General features: G+C 33.3%; 1 protein-coding gene across 3 annotated transcripts in view; it reads left to right on the top strand.

Moving 5' to 3' along the window:
- Arhgap15 (Rho GTPase activating protein 15) overlaps positions 1 to 21,762 on the top strand; it is a 626,004-nt gene that overhangs the window by 60,058 nt on the left and 544,184 nt on the right. The window contains exon 3 of one of the 3 annotated variants that reach the window (XM_090343125.1): positions 19,535 to 19,603. The exons of the other annotated variants lie outside the window; for them this stretch is intronic. Within the exon in view, the coding sequence (XP_090199251.1) occupies positions 19,535 to 19,603 (69 nt within the window). The remainder of the gene's footprint in view (positions 1 to 19,534; positions 19,604 to 21,762) is intronic. 3 annotated transcript variants of the gene reach the window in all.

Raw genomic sequence — 21,762 nt, 5'->3', positions numbered from 1 at the left:
GTTCAACTTTGTGGAAAATTTGTGGAAACATTGGGATCATCATAGAATGGACTAAAAAATAACTGCTTACTTAATATATTACACATCAGTTTAGGAATCATTTATGCCTATGTAAGAGACTGATTTCACTAGTCAAATGATGCCTTGGATATACCTATAAAAATGTTACTTTCTACAAAAGAATCTTGCCTATTTACCCAGTAATGTTTTGTTTTGTTTTCCATAGAAACTATTCAGTATTATTCATTTAACTAAAGATCAATTTCCTAATCTTCCAGATGGATCAAATAATTTCACTTACATAATCCAATGTGGCTTTTTTATTTTGGGGATAATGTAGAGAGGGGTTACAGTTACATTTGTCAGGTACTGGGCACATTACTTCTCACACATTGATACACCTTCTCATGTTTTTGTCCCTGTTTCCCTTCCCACCCACTCCCAATCATATTGTTTCCAATGCTGCTTTTGCAAAAGAGGAAAACAATTAAAACTAAAATGCTCTTAAATACTCTTACTTACACTTTTATATTCAACATAATATTTATTTTATAACTATTGTATGCCAAATACTGTTCTGTTCTAGTCTTTATTTTTACCAGGATGAAGTGCATGTGGTCTCTAACATTAAGGAAATATGTGGTATCTCCGTAATTCTTCTTGACACTGGTGAAATATTATTCCATCACTTCACCTAGTAACACATAGATTGAAGTTGACATACTTAGATATTTTCCAATATTTTTTAATTGCAATCTCTTGGTTCCTTCACTGGTTTGTCTGGGATCAGGATGGGATCATGTCTGCAATGTTTGGAAGATTTTTTTTCTCCAAATTCAGTATTCTCTAAGATTCTGTAGTGTTTACTAGGAGAGAAACCTAAGATTAAGTAATGGAAGTAAGATCAGAAGTCATTTATAGGTGGGCTTTCTTTCAGGTGGTCTTGAAGTTCTCAAAAACATATGAAGAGTATTGCTTTAGAAATACCCTTTTTGTGGTTAGAACAAATTTTACCACCTCTGCCATGCCTTGTACCCTGCCATTATGAACTACTATTGTGAGAAATCTATTCTTTGTCAGTATCATAATGAGGGCCTCATAAATCAGGTGTAAACAATTTTTCTAAGCTCAAATTTTATTTTATTTTTAAAATTTATCTTGTTTTGTTATAAAGGTGATATACAGAGGTGTTACAGTTGCATAAGTAAGGTAATGAGTAGATTTCTTGCCAAACATTGATACACATTCCTACATTTTTCTCCCACTATTTCCCTCCACTCTCTCAGTCCCCCCAGACTGAGTACTAGAATCAAAACCAGTGACAACTGGGGTGCAGGGTAGATAAAGAAGTTGATAACATTATATTAAAAACAACATCTGAAAAAACACCTCTATTCCCATATATTGGAATTCAATTAGCATCATTTAATATGGTTATATGTATATATATATACATATATATACCTATTGAGTTAATGTGATCCTATGCTAGGACTATCCTAGACATGTATTAATTATTACTAATGAAGGAAACCATGGAGCTTATGTTTGTTTGGGTCCTCAGTAGATGAATAGGTCAAGAAAATGTAGTGTATATACACAATGGGATTCTATACTTCCATCAGAAAGAAAATGGGGAGACTTGGGGAAAAATCATATTAAGCTCAAATATCAAACGATCCTTCATAGTAAGAAAATGAATTATTTCTTGTTAAGTTGACAAGAAAGTTATAAGCTGAAGTTTTAAATTTTTCTTAAACCCAAGTTCATCAACTAAAGTGAGTCCTGACAGCTCTCTTCATTTTCCTTTTCTTCTTTAATCTCAGATGCAAAACCATCTTTCAGTAACCAAATGGGAGATGTTATGCACCCAGAGAGAAAAAATAGAGTTATACAAGGTTCTCCTAAAGAATGGTTTATAAATACTTCTTATATTTCTTCAGAACTTTTCCATAAAGCCTCTGTTGTGTTCATGGCCAACATTTCAAAAGTAATCCTTTACTTTTCCTTTGTTTATTACTCCTGAGTTGGGTGTGTCTTTCACTGTGGCCAGATGAAGAAAATCAAATCAGTGGTCAAGCCACAAATTACCAAAGAAACTAGAGAACAAGAAAGAGGAACAAAATCGTATTTCTTCACTTGTGATTAAAATATAGGAACCTCTATTTAAATCTTCTCTACTTATAAACATCAATTTTTTGCCTCTTGTGCTATGAAAATTTTATTTTTTAAAGATTTTTATACTGAAGTTTTGCTCTAAGGTCTAGCCATACAGTTTTCATTTTAGGGGTATATTTAAAATACTAAATGTAACAGAAATATTTTTACATATGACCTCAATTATTGGGACTTGGATTTGTTTAAATCTCTTCATATTCTATCATATAAGTGTCAAGTTCTTTATTTCGAATTGCCACAGATTTCAAATCCCTATCCCCAAACAAATATAATGACCATTGTATATTCCTTGATTTGCAAAACATTCCCACTTTGTCCTATATTTTTTATCAGCTTTCACATTTCCTTTAAAATATCTCCTAAATGAACCACAGAGGATTCTTCCCTAAATGCCCAGGCTCTCAATTTGGGAATTATTATCCTGTGTGACTGATTTCTCCCCAAACAAACACTTCTATCATTTAAAAATGATAGCCCTCGCAAAGAGCACTAATGAGCTAACTCATGCATTGTGATATGTACACAATGGTGGGTAAAAATGGGCTCAGAATTAGGCTCCTTTATGCATCCACGGGGAACTTTATTGAAAGGGTTATTTTTTTTAAATATAACTATTTTGGCAGATTTCTTTGACTTAAAGATAAGAAAAGATTCAAGGAGGTGGCTAGTAGAAGGGACTTCCCTTTTTCTTTTGTCTGATGTCTATTTAAAAAAAGTTAAAGCATGAAAATCTTTCTATATACTTTACAAAGCCAGAAAACAACATCCAAGAGATTATTTCACAACCTCCTCCAGAAAGCTAATCATCTTGTTAAATAATATTATAAATTTTTATTTTCAGGTGTGATGTTGAACATAAATGCAAATTATACTTTTTGGCTATTTTCTAATTATAATCATGCTTGCAATTCTTTTTATATTCAACTAGTATTGAAAAGTAAAATAGGGAAGTGTTGCTTTTCATGATGTTTACAGAATACTGAACATTCCCACTGGATATTTATCTGGTTAGGTATGAGATTAGCTTAGTTCTTCTTTCTTTCAAAATTATTTGGAGGAAATTTGCTCCTCTGTTTTTTATGTTACACAGTTTGCAATAAGTATTTATTTTACCAACTATTCATAAAATTAAGGCTTCTGTCTGCAAAACATTTCATTAAAAACAGCCCTTCTTTGGTATTCCTATCTATTCAGTTGTTTCACTTTTTGAAAGCAAACCCTGTTTAATGGTTTGAATTACACCTTATTTTTTTTCTATCATATGTGCAGTATTTATCCTCATTTATCTATAGTTTAGGCATTCTGAATTTTCTTTCTGTTATGAAGGTTTCATATTATCATTTTATTCCCCATACCATTTTTCTTATCTTTATGAAACTCTTGCAATTTTACTTCACTGTTTTTTCAGTAACTAGTTGACATTACTATAACTTTGCATCCAAGTAAGGAATCACTGAATAATGTTAACATCATCTATTTTTAGCTTTCTTTGTAAGAGTTTATATTTACCTTACTTATTAGTTTACTTGTATCACACATGTAGTTAATTTTTCAAACAATGAAAAGTTCCTAATTTTTGCCAAGAAATGAAACATTAAAGGACATGGAATTCTTACTTTTTCCAAATATTTGTTCCACTGCTACCCATCGTCTTCTTTGATTTCGATTGGAAGTGCTATATTGGCCAAGGATGAACTTCTTGTTGCCATTTTCTTCTCCTTCTAACTTTATTTCAAGTGCTCCCTTTCTGTTATATCTTTCATTCTACTTCCCAACAAGGATGCAAAGGAAAATAAATATGTCTTAACATATTTCCCTATCAAGATGTTTTTCATTAATGCTGTCATTTGACTGATAATTTAATAAGCTATTTAGTTTTAAGTAGGCAATGTTTTCTCCTCAAAATTAGAGACATTTTGTCAGGCTCACTACCGTAATCCTAGTTACCCAGGAGCCTGAGAACTGAGAATCATGGTTAAAAGCCAGCCCTGGCACTAAAACCCGTTAGACTCTTATCTCCAATTAACCACCATAGAACCGGAAGTGGCGCTGTGGCTCAAGGGGTAGGAGATAGCCTTGACCTGCCAGAGTTCAGGGACATTCCCCAGGCCCAGAATTCAAGCATCACAACTGACAAAAAAAAAAAAAAAAAAAAAAAAAAAAAAAAAAAAGAGAGAGAGAGAGATGTTTTTCTAGACTATACCAGTTCTACAAAATCCAATATCCTTCTACATCCCATCCTTCAGTTAGTTATTCCCTACCCCAACTTTCTTTACTTTTGAAAGATTTTAGATGATTTTCTTTGTTCTCCATATTCCAGAGTTACATAAACTTGCTTATTCACTTATTTTAATGGAAAATTATACTTCTTAATAAAATAATCAGTGGAACCTTACACTCCTTTCTCATTCCTTCTCTCAGAGATTCAAGAAGAAAAAATGTAATGCTACATCCAGGTCTTAGAGCTTGGTCTTAGGACTTGAACTCTGGATCTGGGCCATATCCATGAGCGTGAGCCTTTTTGTGCTCAGGGCTATGTCTCCACCACTTGAGCCACAGCACCACTTCCAGCTTTTGTAATGCTGAGAACTCAGCCTCCTGAATAGTTAGGATTACAGACATGAGCCACTGTCTTCTTTAGCATAATGAATAACTCCAAGGATACTTATTAGGTTCTATCAATTTAGAGGTGTCATTCATAAAATTCATAGATCTTCTTGCATACTCTTGTTAATATTTCCATTTTCTTTGCATGTGTGTGTGCCTTTGCACTATCACTATCACTTTAGCCTGTAATGCTAGCTACTCAGGAGGCTGAGCTCTGAAGATCACGATTAAAACCAGCCTGGACACCAAACCAAAGTGCCTGAGATTATTTCCAATTAACCACTCACCCAAAATAGCCAGAAGTGGCACTGTGGTTTAACGTTGTAGAGCACGCACGTTTGAGCTGAAGAGCTCAGGGACAGTACCCAAGCACAGAGTTCAAGCCCCATGACCAACAACAACAACAACAAAAATCTCATGGACTTTCCTGACTGGGTTGGCTTTAAACCCAGATTCTCAGATCTCAGCCTGAAATTACAGGCATGAGCTATTGGGCACCTTCCTTCTGTTCATTTTCAAAATATTTTCTCCTGAGGCCAGGAGTTTGGCCTAGGAGTGCTTGCCTAGCATGCAGGAAGGCTTGGGTTCAATACCTAGGTACCACATACATAGAAAAAAGCCGGAAGTGGTGCTGAGGCTCAAGTGGTAGAGCTCTAGCCTTGAGAAAGTCTAAGGACAGTGCTCAGGCCCTGAAGTTGAGCCCAGGACTGGCATATTATGGAGATTTTGCTCATCCAGAATGATTTCACAGCCATTATATCTATGGTTTATCTTGCTTCTCCCTAAGATTTCTGACTTGCTTGTTATCATCTTCCTTCAGAGTTTCTATTGATATTTTAGATTATATACTTATTTATATTTTCTAGTGCCACTGATTTTTGTTGTGCTCATTTATGTAAATTCTATATTTTCTTCTGTTTTTCAGATATTGTTAATACTTCTATTTTTAAATTTTTACCTTTTACTAAAGTTTTAAATATTTCTGCTTATAAGCCACTCTTTCCCTGAGCCACATCCACACTCCTCTATATTTTCCATGTTTTTACTTTGATAATCTCACTGAATTTCACAATTTTTTCCTAAAAGTTTCATTAAAGCAGTAATCACTTTATCACCTAAAATTGTGCTGAGTGCATTTCCTGTGTTTAATGGTATGTCTTTAATTACAATTTAGTAATTTAGTTTCAAGTAGTTTCTGTCTCCCTATTCACAGTATTTAAGAAGACACTGAAATGCTGGTTGGAATCTCTGCTTGGAGCAGGGACACTGGTCTTGTGTCTGATAGGCTTCTCCATAGAAGGATCGCATGGTAAGACCATTTTTTCAGTTGAGGATATCCAACTTCAGTTCTGTAGGACATTGGAACATTCATTCTGCTAGAGAAGACTGTCAGTCGTCTGAATGAAGTATACATTTTTCCCTTTGGAATTTCTTGGAAAAGAATTGAAAATGGAGGCTAAGGGCCTCACAGAATATTAAGAAGATTTTAATCTCCTGTATTACAGTTCCACTCTCACCTCTTTCCTTTGTAGTTCCCAATTCCCTTGAGTCTCAGTTCTAGAGCTTCCTGATTTATTTATTCTTGTTTCATGAAGACTGGAAGTCATCACCTGGCTATATGCAATAGGTGAATGTTACCTAGATTTAGCATTTCTTCAGTGCTGATTATTGTAAAGCTCCTAATTGTGTCTTCAAGAAGAATAACAGATGCCCCAGGTATGAGATTCTGGGAGATTAGGTAAGGAGAACTTGTTAGTCTGTTTATTTGTTTCCTTTTTTTCTTTTTCTTTTGCTCTTCCAGTGCTAGCACTTGAATCAGGGTTTGGTCCTTCTACCTTAGTTTATGTATTTACTTATTTATTTATCTACCTTAGCTTATTTATTTACTTATTTATTTATATTTAATCAAAGCTGGTCCTCTACCACTTAAATCACAATCTACTTCTAGCATTTTGGGGGTTGATTAGAGATAAGACTCCATGGACTTTCCTTCCTCTGCTGACTTCCAACCCAAATCTTCAGATCTAAACGTTCTGAGTAGCTAGGATTACATGTATGAACTACCAGTAATGGCTTTTGTTGATCTTTCCCTGTTATCAGAACTCCCTTCCCCCACAACAGTTAAATATTGGTTATAACCATTTTAAAAAAGTGCTTGTATAGATTCTTTGATATCTGTGGGCATATGGTAACAAGGGACTTCAACTGACCAAAAATTGATGCTTGGAATATATATTATTGGGGACTATACTGAAGAAATCTGATTATATTCACTATAATACCATCCAAGTGACACTATGAAAATTTGCTGATCAACAAATCAAAACGTCATGCCGCTATTATCATTAAACTTAAACACTTTAATTTTAGCAATGGCTTGCATGACTATTATTCTCTGAGGATATGTATTTTCATACAAAAGAACAAAGAAACACACAGAGGATTGCTCAATGATTTAAATCCAACAGAGGAGGATGTAGGGCTGAGGGAATGCACATGGAAATTTGAATAAAGAATGTTTGCAAAATTTCTTTTGGTTATTATTTTCATTTGTATATTTTATTGTGCTTTTCACAAACCATGTGTAATAGATCAAGGAATAAGTCAGATTAACTATACATTGCTCCCATACACAATTTTATCTTCCAAAAATTTAGGTCTATTATCTTTTGTTCAGGTTTTTATGTTCTATGGCTTTGTTAAGATATTATTTGTTTAATTCCCTTACTACTAGTTCAAGACATTGCTGAGAGGTAAGAGAAATTGAGTACAATGAACTTATAATTTTCTTTTTTTATTAAAGAGTTTATTAACATTGATTTTTATATCATATTTCAAATGACATGTTTAACAAACAAGTACTCAAGAAAGGAATCTCTATATACAATCATTGGCACTGAGATTTTAGAACATAATTAAAATTAGACTGAGTGTTTGTATGTCATACATACATACTAATCTATGTAATAAAACATTATGTCTATAGATTCATAGATTTTTATGTCTATATAGCTGTGTTTGTATTTCCAAAACCCATGGCCATAGCTTTGGATATGCAAATATTGATTCTTTGCTCTTGTACTGCTTGGATCTAATTACCACATATTAAGGTTACCATGCATCTTTTATTCCTTTAATCTTGACTTGTCTCACTCAACATGATTCACTCTAGATTCATCCACCTCCCTGCAAATGCCATTATTTTATCTTGTCTGTTGGCTATGTAGAATTCCATTGTATATATATATATATATATATATATATATATATATATCACATTATCTGTACCCATTCATGTTCAGTAGGGCATCTGGATTGTTTTCATCATCTGGCTATAGTGAATAGTGCAGAGGTGAACATAGCTGAGCATTTGACCTTATCATATCTTGGGTTATGATTGAACCTATGATTTTCTATTAGAGGTCTTACCATCTTTTCTTCAGCACATAAATTATCCACAATGGACAGATAATTACCAATATTCTTCTTGAATCAACAGGTTGGAAGGTCTATAAAATATTATAGTGGATTTCATGGCAAATAATACATATATTTAGTCTATGTATCTTCTTGACTATGAAAGTATTGCTGTAATTATTTCCTCTTAAATAATATTATTTTTGTGGGTCAAGTTCTGGTTCTGGGGCTTGAGCTCAGGGCCTGAGGACTTTTCTTTGGCTTTTTATGCAGTAGACTGTGTTCTACCACTTGTGCTGACATTTTGGGAGCTAACTGGCAATAAGAACCTCATAGACTTTCTTTTCCCTGAAATCCTCGAATCTAATCCTTGTGATTAGGTGGATTCTAAATATGAATCACCAGTACTGGTTCAGATAATATTCTTGATGTCCATATACATATCAAATATGAAATATACAGAAAATGAAAATGCATACCTAATTAGTTGTATAAGTACTTAATAATAACAATGAATATTATTACATATCTCTATAAATAAATTAACTTTTTAATCAACCAATAAGTATTTGTTGAATAACTATTTTATAAAGCAATAGAATCAACATCTAAAAGTCTTGAATAACAATGCAATACTTCTGAACTCTGTTAATTTAGTATTTCTGGTTTTGACTATATCATAAACAGTACCTATAACTTGTTAAATACAACAACTAACTGAAGAACAAAATTGTTTAAACTGAGTCATGATCTTGCTTCTTAATATCCTGACCTCAGTTAAGCAAAACTTTCAAATCTAGAATTAAGTAGTTTAATTGACAAGATATTGTTTTTGGATAGATGAGAAGATTTATAACTTAGTGCTGATAGTTTCGTCTTTCAGTCAGTGCTATATAAAATAGGATAAACTCTCAGGCATCAGGGAAGGAGAGATTTTTTTTTTTATGTGACCAGGATGCAACTGAATGATGACCAAAGTAGAGACTAAGACAAACAGAGAAGACAATCTTAGGATTCTTGGGGTTATATGACCAGTAATATAATATCACTTCATGTTTAAAGACTTGTTTTCTAATAAAATATTTCCAAAATGTCTTATAATGCAATAGGTTTCTTCTTCAGAAGAAATAAATCATCTCTTTAAAAGTTCAAAGCAGGAATTTTGTAACTGCATTTTCTAAATGTGAAATATCCATTTATTAGAATGCATTTACTCACTTAGTGGAGTGGTGACAATAATAAATCCTTACCATATTCTCTAGGTTGTGCATATAATAAACTCCTTGTCCTTAACTAAACAACAGTACACAAATATGGCATACTTTACCATTGAGGAAATGAAGATACTAGAAGACTAAATATTTTCTTCTGGAGTGTATTCTAATGTAACAATTGTGCTATATTGCAACATAATATACACATATATTTCCTATATATGTTTCCATAACTGTGTCTGTTTATATATACAACAGTATATTTTATGTTTACTTTTTGAAATACAACTCAAACACAAGCATTATGAATTCACTGATCATGAAGATCAGGGAACTATTATCTAATGAATGTATGATACTTTAATTATAAACTAACCAGTAGATAATTTTGAAAGTTCAACTTTATTTCAGGCAGAATAGATGTAAAATCTCATATGAGAATTTGTAGGAGTCCATCTGGATTAGACTTTGCAGCTGACCTATGAATATGTTTACAAGATATTTTCAGACTAAGTTAATGGAGGTGAATTCGGTGAATAAAGAACTTATATGTATAGAGAGCAAGATGAAGTTTAAGTGCAACAGACCGTTAATTACAGAGGATAGTAATATTCAGCTTCGTATTTGAAGACTAGTAAAACAAGGCTTTGAACTTCAGAAATTTATTGATTCTTGTATTTGAACACAAGTTACCCCAGGAAAATCATAAACCACAGCATGTAAGCAGATGAAAAATTTTATCTGACAATTTTTTTTTGTTTTTTACTAATGACTCCAGCATTAACTCCAAATTCCAATAAATACCCACTGCTTTAAAAACTTTACCAACTTCTTGAATTAGTTTTTCTTTAAAGAGAAATTCTGCGCAACTTTTGCTAACCCGAAGGTCAATCAGGAAAACAAGATGAGAGAGACTCATTCCTTTTTAATGAAAATGTGCTGCCTTTAAGAATTATTTTGGACAGAAAAATGGCATTTTTTCTTAAAAACCGTATGTTCTTACATTTCTGATATCTGGAATTAGCCACTTGCCAGAAACATTCCCTATTCAATGCCAGGATACCCCATGAAGGTGTCCAAAGAAGTCTGTACTGATTACTGAAGATGTTGAACTAGTCTTGACTTCAAACAGTAGATTTTTCCACACTTTAGTGGTATATGACAGCTCTATTCATTCCACAATGTCAAATTCTTTGGTTTTGGCCATTGGGTATTTATGCATTTCTGGCTAAGGAAGCAGAGAAGCCTAATTTGATTCTGGAGCCAAAAGTTTTTAGGCCCTGTTCCTTTGGAACTTGGACTAGAAGATTTTGGCATTCTATAAAGACTGGGACAGATCAAGTAGTCACACATAACTAACTGACTCAATAGAGCATATTCAGAGAGAAAGATCATGCCTACACATTGGATAACCATTCTCCAAGGCAGACTGACAACACCCTGAATTCAATCACCCTTAAATAAACACATGAGGAAAACACAGCTTTAACATACCTTCCGGCACTGCTCTACAATGCTGCCTGATTGGTTTTAGTGCCCATAGGCCAGACTGCAGATGTAGCCATTACTGTTGTTCTTACTTATGTCTGTCTGCTGTCTGCTAACAAGCATTCATATGCTTTGGATCATTAAAGTCACAACCTCCTATGCCAATCTATTCCCCTCTATGGATTTGCTGTAGATTGGAAAGAGAGATGCTATTTCTGTTCCTCTCTTTCCATTAGGCCTTACGGTCAGGGCTATTTCTGAGGTCTGATTATCGTAGCTTGCACCGTTGGCCCCATTGAATGTATGAATTGTGTTCCTGTTAAGCTTGTTCCTTTTGCCTGATTTATTTTGTTTGCTCTTGTATGTGCCTTTTCCATGTAAGGCAAGTGATTTGTGTTGGAACGGTAACAAACAATGGTGCTGTAACTTCAGCTACTTCCTGGTGCCTCGGCTGTGTACAAGGCTGCTGAATTACACCCATGGTAAATGTCTTCTGACAGACTCCAGGTGGTCGAATTTTCACAATTCACCCCATTTAAGTGTTGGAACTTGTCATTTGGAGCCCTGTGAATTCTCCTTTTTTATTTTCCAGTTAATAGCAGGGTGAGTGCATTTGTACCTCTACCTGCTTGAGGCCATGTATGTCCATAGGTATAATCAAAGGTGGAGAAGCACAAGTTTCTCTTTCAGAAAAGGCACAGAGGACAGATACTGCATGGAGAGAAAAAGAAGAAAAAAAGTCACTTGTAGTATTATGCAGGCTGCCCATCTAAACCCATCATTGCCTGGCACCTACACACTAAGGGCAAGGATCCAGCCAACTTGTGAGTGGGCACCATGCCATGTGAGCAGATGGGCATGGAAGTCGGCAGCCAGTAGACCATGTATGTGCATCAACGGTGGGTGTTGAGGGCACGATTCCCAGAGGAGAATGTCCTAACAGCTGTCTGGCCTGAGCCAACATACTTACAACCAAGGAAAAGTGCCATCCTTCAATCCTGCTGAGTCGGATTAGCCTTCAGAACTAAATCTGCTTTTGCAGCAGCAGAAGGTGAGTTTGTGGTCTCTGTAAACCTCAACAAATAGATGAAGAAAGGAAACTGCAAAGATACAAGTATTAGGTATTTACCAAAGATGCTGAGGGTGTTTGAAATTTTCCTTTTAATTATTTGACTGAAAGATCGTTAGTTCTTGAATGAGTGAGTGCATTAGCAATTAAAAGCTTTGCCTTCTACAATGCTTTCAAAATTGGCCTTTCAACAAAGGCCAAGGATTTTCCACTTTAGAATTAAGAAATGCATTTATTTATTTATTTATTTATTTAACTTACCAGTAGACAAACCAGGAGACTGTGGTTAAGTATTTTTGTAAAATTTTAGTTAAGTTGGTTTTAGATCAATGAATCATAGCATCCCAAAAAGGAGAGTAAGTGTCTTCCTCACTGATTGAACATACACATAAAAACATGATTTGTCAGCCTAAGTCCTTCTACATAATGAAATATTTCTTTTAATCTGTGAGTAAAAATAATGTTAATTTGTTGAAAATTTTGTATAGTTATATATCATGAAAATAAATATAACCAAGTGATTACGTACCAATGGTTTGTTTCATTTTGTTCATGATAAGACATTTTCATACTTGAGTCCAGTGTTTGGTTGCTTACTGGGTTTTATTGTTCAAAAATTATTATAAGATAATATTATTTAATATTATCTTTTAAATCTTTTGATTTAATATGCCATGTCATTTTCAGTAGTAGAAAGTGTTGACTGAAGTATTATAACTGTCCAACCTACAGAGTAATATGTATTATGCTATCATATAAATATATGTATAGTAGAGTAATACGTATTCCATTATAGGAAGTAAAAGAAATGACTTATTTCCTAATGCTTGAAATCACAGATATAGTATGTGTGTATACTAAAGATCGGATAATATTAATTGTAATGTGAATAAAATGAATTTTGCCTTAAGTTTCATATTAAGTCAGTTTAGAAGTCCATGCCTGAACATATGGACTGAATGTATGTGTCTTTGGTTGGATAACTGGATAAAATAAAATATAGTATAAGCTGGGAACATAGTCTAGTGATAGAGGGCTGCTCGAGCATGCACAAAATCCTGGGTGTGATTCCTTGGTATCACATATCCAGAAAAAGCCAGAAGTGGTGCTGTGATTCAAGTGGTACAGCAGCACTAGTCTTGAGAAAGCTCAAGGACAGTGCTCAGGCCCTAAGTTCAAGCCACAGAACTGGCTTGTATATTTATATACATATGTATACATATACATTTGAATATTAATTTTTACAAAAAAATTCATTTGTGGCAACATGAGTGAAGCTGGAGGATGTAATTTTAAATATTTCAAGTATAGAAATACTAATACTGAATGTTCTCACTTCAATGTTGCTAAGATTTATCCCTTAGGCATTTTAAAGGTATTTTCGTAATAGTACTAGTGAAAGGCCGTCTAAGAAGATGGAAGGTCTTTAGATCCCTACATCTATGCCAAAGAGGATGCTGGGACCCTGTGCTTTTAAAATTTTCTTTCTTTTATTATTACTGATAAATAGTTCTTCTTTACTATGCATTCCTACCATCATATGGCTCTTAGTACAGGAGTAAAACAACAAGGTCAGTTGATCATGGATTAGAAGTACCAAAATGAGGACTTTCAAGTTTCTTGTCTCCAGTATATCATTATAGTGATGGAAATTCATGCACACATATGTGGAATTTTTTTAAAGTTGATTTTTTTGGTAGGGAGTAATACAGTGATTTAAATAGCCTGACCTGAGTAAAGAGGAATTAGCAGAGGTAATAAAAGATGGTGATTCATCATCACATAAGTGCAGTTGGATAGGTGAATATAACAGGATTTTTAATGTCTTCAACACAAAGACCTGATAAATATTTAATGTAGAAAGCATATGAATTATTTCATGGGATTATTCACATGGTCTATTTATATTGGAATTTCATAATGTTTTTACCAACAGAGCATTTAGGAAGTAATTTAAAAGAATGGGATTAATATATATATGAAATTCCTATATAAAAATTAACAAATTACATAATTGAAAGAAAGGTAGAAAATTATTTTTACACAAGTATCTTTGAATTTCTTGATTCTAGTATTTCTTAGGAACCTATTCAAAGACCAAAAATGTGGTATGTTCTGTTTCCATATGAATGGAACTTCTCTTTTGGAGATAATCCTTGGAGAGCAACATTAGGCTGAGAGTATCTGATAAAGATGTGAGAAAATTAAAGGAAATACTAGTCATAAAAAAAAGCAAATGTGCATACTGAGACTGAACTGCTTTCTTCTTAGAGGAGCACCTGTGTTTAGGCCTCAATAAAGCAAGGAAAAGATATGAAGTAGTTAGAATTATCCAAAACAAGTGCTTTCCTCTGGCTATCTAGGATATGAGAAGATGTGGTAGTGGATGAATCCAAGTCGACTCATTCCAGGACTATTAGTGCATTACATAACACAAATACTGATCACACAATTACTGAAGTGTTCCTTTTATTTTCTATATGGTTTACAAAATATACTCTATAATGTCAGTTTGAAAGCATACAATCAATATATTCTTAAGGAAGACAAAAATAGTGTGTAAACAGGAATGGGGGCATTTGCTTATAGATACCAACTATGAGGCATGAATGGTCTAGTGCACAGAGGATGGAGGAAAGAATAAAAGTTAAATAATTTTCTTAGCTTACACTAATAAAATAGACCACAATATTTTTTTTCTGTTTTGTGTAATGAACACTCATTAGGGCTATGTAAAAATATATTTAACTAGTATCTTTTCACAGTTAAAATTAGATCAATTTCATGATAAAGTGAAATGTTCCAATCACAGCTCTGCTTTATTCCTTCAAAGCTATCTACTACATAATTTGGTTCATAAAAATGTTCTCTTTTAAGATGATAATTATTATTTCTAAACAACTAAATCATTACAAATACAAGAAATATTGGCCATGTCTCTGCATTCCAAAACAAAATACTTTCCTAAATTTCCTTAATTTCTGTTTGAGAAAGCTCTAAGAATTAGAATTTGCGACACAATTGAAAATTTGAATTGGGATATACCAAAAAAACTTTGAGAAACTGTGAAGATAAAAAAACTAAACTTAACCACAGATTTACTTCTGTTTTTCATCCAAGTATCCAAGGAGGTTTCTAATGGGAGGTATGCCTCAAAAAAATGCACATGTCTGTGAAAATGTTGGAACAAGCTAATGCTTTTCTTCAAGTGATTTTATTTCAATTCTAAGCCACAAGATATAAACTTTCATCAAAAATGGTAATCTATTTAAAATAAGAGCTATGTGGAATGTTTCATGTTTATGTATAACTTTCATAGTAGACCCGCCTACACTAAGAAAATAATATGCCCAAATTCTGTTATTTTTACAGTGTGCAATATATCACATAGTAATCTCACCCATTGGTTTCATGTATTTTAAATAGATAAAAATGAAGAAAAAGAGGAGACGGTTTGAAAAAGTGACTTTTTTACTTCTCCTTTTTGGAGGAAAAGATCTGAAAATCTCAAGTATGATGCATATGCTAATAAGAACAAAGAGGAATTCAAAGGCAAATATGCATTACATATTCTGAATACTTTATTCTTCATTTTACTTTGCACAATTTCAAAGCTTGGGGGGGACATTGTAGGAGTGTAAAGAAGAGAATACTGGGTAAGGATAAAATGGAAAACACATAATTCATGTAAAATCATTTTAGACACATAGATTAATCTAATACTGATTCTTAGAGAACCTAATCTAATATTGAGTCTTAGAGAACCTAAGCTAGAAGATGCTTATATTTCATTTTTCTTTCCAATGGTAGCTACAAATCATTCTTTATTTGTATGGCATCACTGCAAAAAGGATTAGCCACAGAAACAAAGAAGATGAAGTCTGATATTATATGTTCCCCAAAGTTAAGGCTTACCACCAACCTAATTATTTATTATCAAAACTTAGTTGCATAACATCCAGACAGAATACAATCTAAGACATAATTACATCAGCTCAAAAAATCTTTAACGTTCTTAATAAATAGGCCAGAGAAACAGAAATGTTAAGGTCTCTTTTTGTAAGAATGTAGTGAGTAAATTGAGAAATGGGATACATAAAAGCTTCAAGGAGGAATCATGAAGGAATACTGAAAACAATATTTACGAGTATCACAAAAACTCTTACGGGTATCATAACTACCAAAAGAAATGAGGATTCAAACCATTAAACATGTGGTCAAGATACACATGTCTACTTATGCTTATTTACAAAGAAAAACTATATACTCTTTAAGAACATTTGGAACCTAAAATGAAAGAATATTAGTCACCTTATTAGTATAGTAAGTATATATCACTGAAAAAGTAAAAAAAAACTTATGCATGAAAATACTATAAACCCTCCTCGAACAAGTGCTTTGCAATTGAGGGGAAGAAATCACTAAAATAAAGTCAAGTCAGGATACTATTGCTCAAATTTTCAAATTTTAATAATTATTTAACAATCTATTAGAAGTAAAAAGGATCCAGAGTATTGTTGCTAGATTCTGAAACTTGGCTTAAAGTAAGTTGCAAACTAAAATGTCCATTTTTGACATTACAGATATAATTAAGTCTGACTCTTCTTCAAGAGAGAATTCTTTCCCTCTTGAGAAAGAATAAGACTACATAAAATGAAATTCTCATTTTGTAATACTCTTAGAAGACATACATTGAGTATCTCTTGGGAGGGAGGTATCTCATAATGAACTGTAAAAATATTTTATACTAGCAAGGTATTGATAAATATTCAAATAAGTACAATGAAGTTTTCGATTATTTATAGAAGAGCCATTTTTACCTTCAAACTTACCACTTTGTTTTTCATAGCAAGCACTTTTATTTAAAGTGTGAACGGAATATTTTATACATCCCAACTAGGCATTTGTTTTCTTTATACCCAGTTTCAGCACCTATAACCAATCTTGAATCTATTATCCCCACACTAGTTACCTCAGGATGATTGCCTTGAGAGCCCTGTAGTAGTGGATGCCATTATTTCTAGACAGAATTTTCTTATCAGAATGAGAGTGCCAGTAAGGTAAATTAGTAGACCATAGTAACACAGAAGAACCCACCAGTAAGACAAAGTGCCAGATCATCATACTTAAACTCATAAGGATCCACAGCCTTAGAATGAGGTTCTATAACCATGACCAGTGCATTTCATTCTTTTTCAGATATTTTTGTTTATCCACTGGTTGTTGGTTGACCATCCCACATTACTCTTACTACATTACTAATATAACCTTGCTATACAATATGAAAATGCTTTGCAAAACATACAATGGTTACTAAATACAAATACATGATGAATGATAGCAAAAAGCATCATCTTTTTATGATTTCTAAATTCTTCTTGATAAGTTCAAGGGCTCAAAGAGCCCTTTCAAGAGAAAAGTATGTCCTCAGTAAGTAGTCATTTTTGATCTGAAATTTTATTGATAAAAATTTGTATCTCAAATATTCATTTACTGGGGTAGTAGATTTTTTCCATATTTCATGTCATACATTAATTATTGAAATCTATTACTGTAAAATTCTGTAGATATTAAATTTAAGATTGCATGAGTTCTAATAATATTTTGTGCACAACATAGTTTTAAATGCTGCCTTAGAAGCTTTCTACCAATGCTTAGAGAACAGTAGGCCACTATATCTATAAAAATCCACTAGCACAACGATGTTCATTGCAGCACTATTTACCATAGCAAAGATATGGAACCAACCCAGATGCCTTTCAGTTGATGAGTGGACCAACAAGATGTCTTATTTATGCACAATGGAATTCTATGCTGCTGTAAGAAAGAATGACATTTCCCCATTTGTAAGGAAATGGAAAGACTTAGAAAAAAATCAAATTAAGTGAAGTAAGCCAGACTCAAAGGAACATAGGCCCAATAGTCTCCCTCATTTGTCATAATCAGTAGAAACCTTGGGCTCTCATAGCAGAGATTTACAATAGAACAAAACCTAGATACATAAGGCCATATAGTGTGATGCTAAATGAAAGGACCTCCAAGATATAGAAACAAAAGCCATATAATGAGTTATTGTTGTCCTTAATGTACTATGTTATTTCTCATCTCTTTTGCTATCCCTTGGTTATCTCATATTGTTACAGTATTTCACCAGGTTATCTGATATACTGTATATATGTGTATTTGGTTATTTAAAGTTGGATAGGAAAGAGAGGAAAACAACATGAGGGGCTGGGGTGGGTGGAGGGAAATGGGGACCAAGACATGAGAAAGGGTATCAATGTTTGTGAAATAATGTACCTTCTATTTGGTAAATATAATGTAACCCTTCTATTAACTACAATAAAAATATATGAGAAAAAAATTTTAAAATGTTTATAATTTTGGCATGAGAGGGTCATAAAAAGAAAAATAAGATGGACAGATAAATAACTAAGTGTTCACGTATCAATACTGCGGAAACAACTCATTTGCACAACTTCACTAATACTTAAAGTTTGATGTACTTTGCATGTCAGTAGAAGGATTTGTACCCTAAGATTGGAAATCTAGTTGTATTTCAAAGAAATTAACTAAGAAAGATATCTAAACTCTAATCTTCCACTCTTACATGGTGAACTTAATGTATTGAATTAATCAGTGGAGGTTACAAATGATAATAAATATAGTAGTAAAGAATAGTATACTTAGATTATATAAAATGAATATATAAAATGAATTCATAATTTTTTAAGAGTTTGAGGCTCTTTCTCCCCTGTTGAGAAGCAGAAACATCAGTGGATAATGAATGGATTTTCTAGAATCCTTTTCTTTAACTACTTTTGTTCTTAGTTTCACCATGACATCAATTAGCACCATTTGTGATTATCTGTTTCAGGGAAATGCCAAAGATCATAAGATTGTTTAGAATATATGATTGGTTTACAAGAAATTATTTCTTCCTTATAAAATAGAATTCTGTTTCCTACAAAAATTTATCACTGTCCTTTAATTATAAAATTATTTAAAATTTAAAACATTTGATAATGAATAAAAAAGTGAGATTTCTGCAGCAGGATTTGCTGCTTTCAGCAAGGTGACTGGGTCTCAAATGCTTCCACCTCCATCTTCTTCTTTCTGTAATTTAACTTTTTCTCCTGCGTCATATATCATCTGAAGAATAAGCACTTAGTGGAAATCAGCCTTGGCTTTAACCAGCCAAACTGTTTCTGAATATATTTTATTGGTCTAAGCTAGTTAGATGGCTAGAGTTATCTAAAAGTTAGGCTGAAAAGATGGTCTAAATATGTGGTTCAGAAATAAGCCAAACAAACTACACATATATCCTAATATTTACCATCTCATCGATAGAATTCTGTGATGGAGGTCTCTAAATTCTCCATTTAATAATATCTATTATATTATTGATAGTTTAAAAGGTATCTGAATTCTTCAACCAATAATATCTATTATATTATTAGTAGTTTAAAAGGTATGTGAATTCTCCATCTATTAATATCTAGTACATTATTGATAGTTTAAAAAAGTAATTAAGTGGTATCAAATATCAATATATTTTCAGATATCTCGACATAGAAGGAATCATTCTCAACATGTCTTGAAAGAAGTCATTCCTCCATTGGAACAACTGGTGAGTAATTGTCTTTCTGCAATACTACTGTGTGCTTTGTTTGACAGCTAAGAAATAATTATCCCTAAACTAATCAGTGCACACCTGTATATCTTGCTCTCTGAGTTAGGAATCTAGGCATGGAGTTTCAGGTTCTTCTAGGTCAGAGTTCTTCAAGGGTTGTAATAAAAATGACACCCAAAAGTAAGGTTGCCTAAAGTTGCCTGGGGAAACATGAATAAGGTCAAAAAAACAGCACTTTTTTTCTCTTGTTATTCTTGAGTCTGGAATCTCTAAAATGGAGTAATAGAATTGTATCCTCTACCTTCTTGAAGACTGTCAAGCTCTCATTGGTTCATCATTTGGCAGAGAGAGAGAGAGAGAGAGAGAGAGAGAGAGAGAGAGAGAGAGAGAGAGAGAGAGAGAGAGAGAGAGAGAGAGAGAGAGAGAGAGAGATTTTGTGAGTCCCTTTCATAAGAGCACTAATTTAACTTATGAGGTCCCATATTTAGGACCTAATTGTGTCCCAAAGCAACATTGGCAGTTAAAATATCAAAATATAAACTTACATTGTAAACACATCCTAATACTAGTCTTTCACTCAAGATCCTCCATGGTTTCTAGTGTGTTAAATTTCTCCAAGTTATGCGTTGTCATCCTGTAGTCCACAAGCATTAGAGGTCCCAGTGACTTGTCATGTCATCTCTCCCTCTTATCCTGGCTCATTCTGTTCAAACAAGTTAATGTCTAACTTCAACAGGGTTATTCTTTTGCTTTTTAATCTTCCTGTTAGTGTCATTCATTGGAGCCCAGTAATTTTCAATCTCCTTTAATTTGCTATCCCCTTTCAGTAGTATGTTTTAAAATGAATTTCGTCTAATCTCCTTAACAAAAACAACAACCACAATACGTCTTTCTAATTGTTGTTTAATTTTCTCTGTAAATCTTACCACCATGTACTATGTATTGCATTTGTGTGTGTATGTGTGTGTGTGTGTGTGTGTGTGTGTGTGTTTGTGTTGTATTTGATGAAAAAGCTAGTTGATAAGGAAAGGGAACTCCTATATTCTACAGACATTGAACCTCTTATATACAAAACACTTTCTGTTCACGGTCATATTCCTATGAATATATTACTATACTGTAGAGAACTCATAAATATGCATTGTGAAAAGTTAATGGCTTTTTCTATTTGCAATCTGGTAATACACAGATCTATACTTGAGCATTTTTTATTTTATCTTCCTATACCTTCAACAGTAGTCATTGGTGACATGATTTTTCCCCTCAGTTACATCACAGAAGTGAAAACTCCATATCAGCAACTCCTACTCAGTCTGATTGCCCTTTCCATAGAATTCATCTCTGTAAGGAACAAACATCTGTAGAGGCTTAGAACACACTAACTGAATTCTTTATTTTCTATATAGCTCTTCAACAGATCATAATTTCTCTTTAGTGACTGTGGGGTGACTGGGTTAAATCTTACATGTGTGCACACTCTCATCCTGGCTTTAAAATGCTGCTATTCTTAGTTTCCAAATCTTACATTCTCCTCCTTCTTTTAAACAATTCCCTCCTCATTTCATTTTCGTGTCAAAACTTCCAGTGGTTCCTTCTTTGCAATGTTATCAAGTACATTGACCTTTGTCATGATCCCCAATTTATAATATTTATTGTCTACTCTTGTAAGTGTATACCCTAAAGCCAGAAGCAGAACTATGATTAAGACATGGCTCAGCTCAAAGGAGCTTTGCTTTCTTTTTCTGGCAATTATGCTCCTTCATCTCAGCACATGCTCATGTACTGATTGTGTTCTGTTCATTCTTACTTCATGACTAATAGACTGGTTCCATGGTGGGACTGTAAAAGCCTTGAATTAGAGGCCATGACTTGTATTTTCTTTGTGGTATCAGACTTCCACTTACATTGCTTTTGACATTAGCACTTGTTCACTAAAGACTTGTTTGTCAATTCATGTAAACCATAAGGTACTAATGGTTAACTCTAATAATGTTGGTAATTGCAAGTATTAATAAATATCTACCTGCTATTTGTAATGAAGGCCAGTTTGTCAATAATATAAAAAGGTCTAAATTTTACAAATTTAAAGTAGGTAACTTTTCATAAGTCAGCTTTCCAGAGCAAGTCTTGTCTCTCACATTAACTAAATACCTAGG

The sequence above is a fragment of the Megascapheus bottae genome, chromosome 12, assembly GCF_031878675.1.
Source record: "Megascapheus bottae isolate mThoBot1 chromosome 12, mThoBot2.hap1, whole genome shotgun sequence".
In the NCBI taxonomy this organism is placed as follows: domain Eukaryota; kingdom Metazoa; phylum Chordata; class Mammalia; order Rodentia; family Geomyidae; genus Megascapheus; species Megascapheus bottae.
Note: the sequence above shows the minus strand (reverse complement) of the source record. Positions and strands in the feature narration are given on the sequence as shown.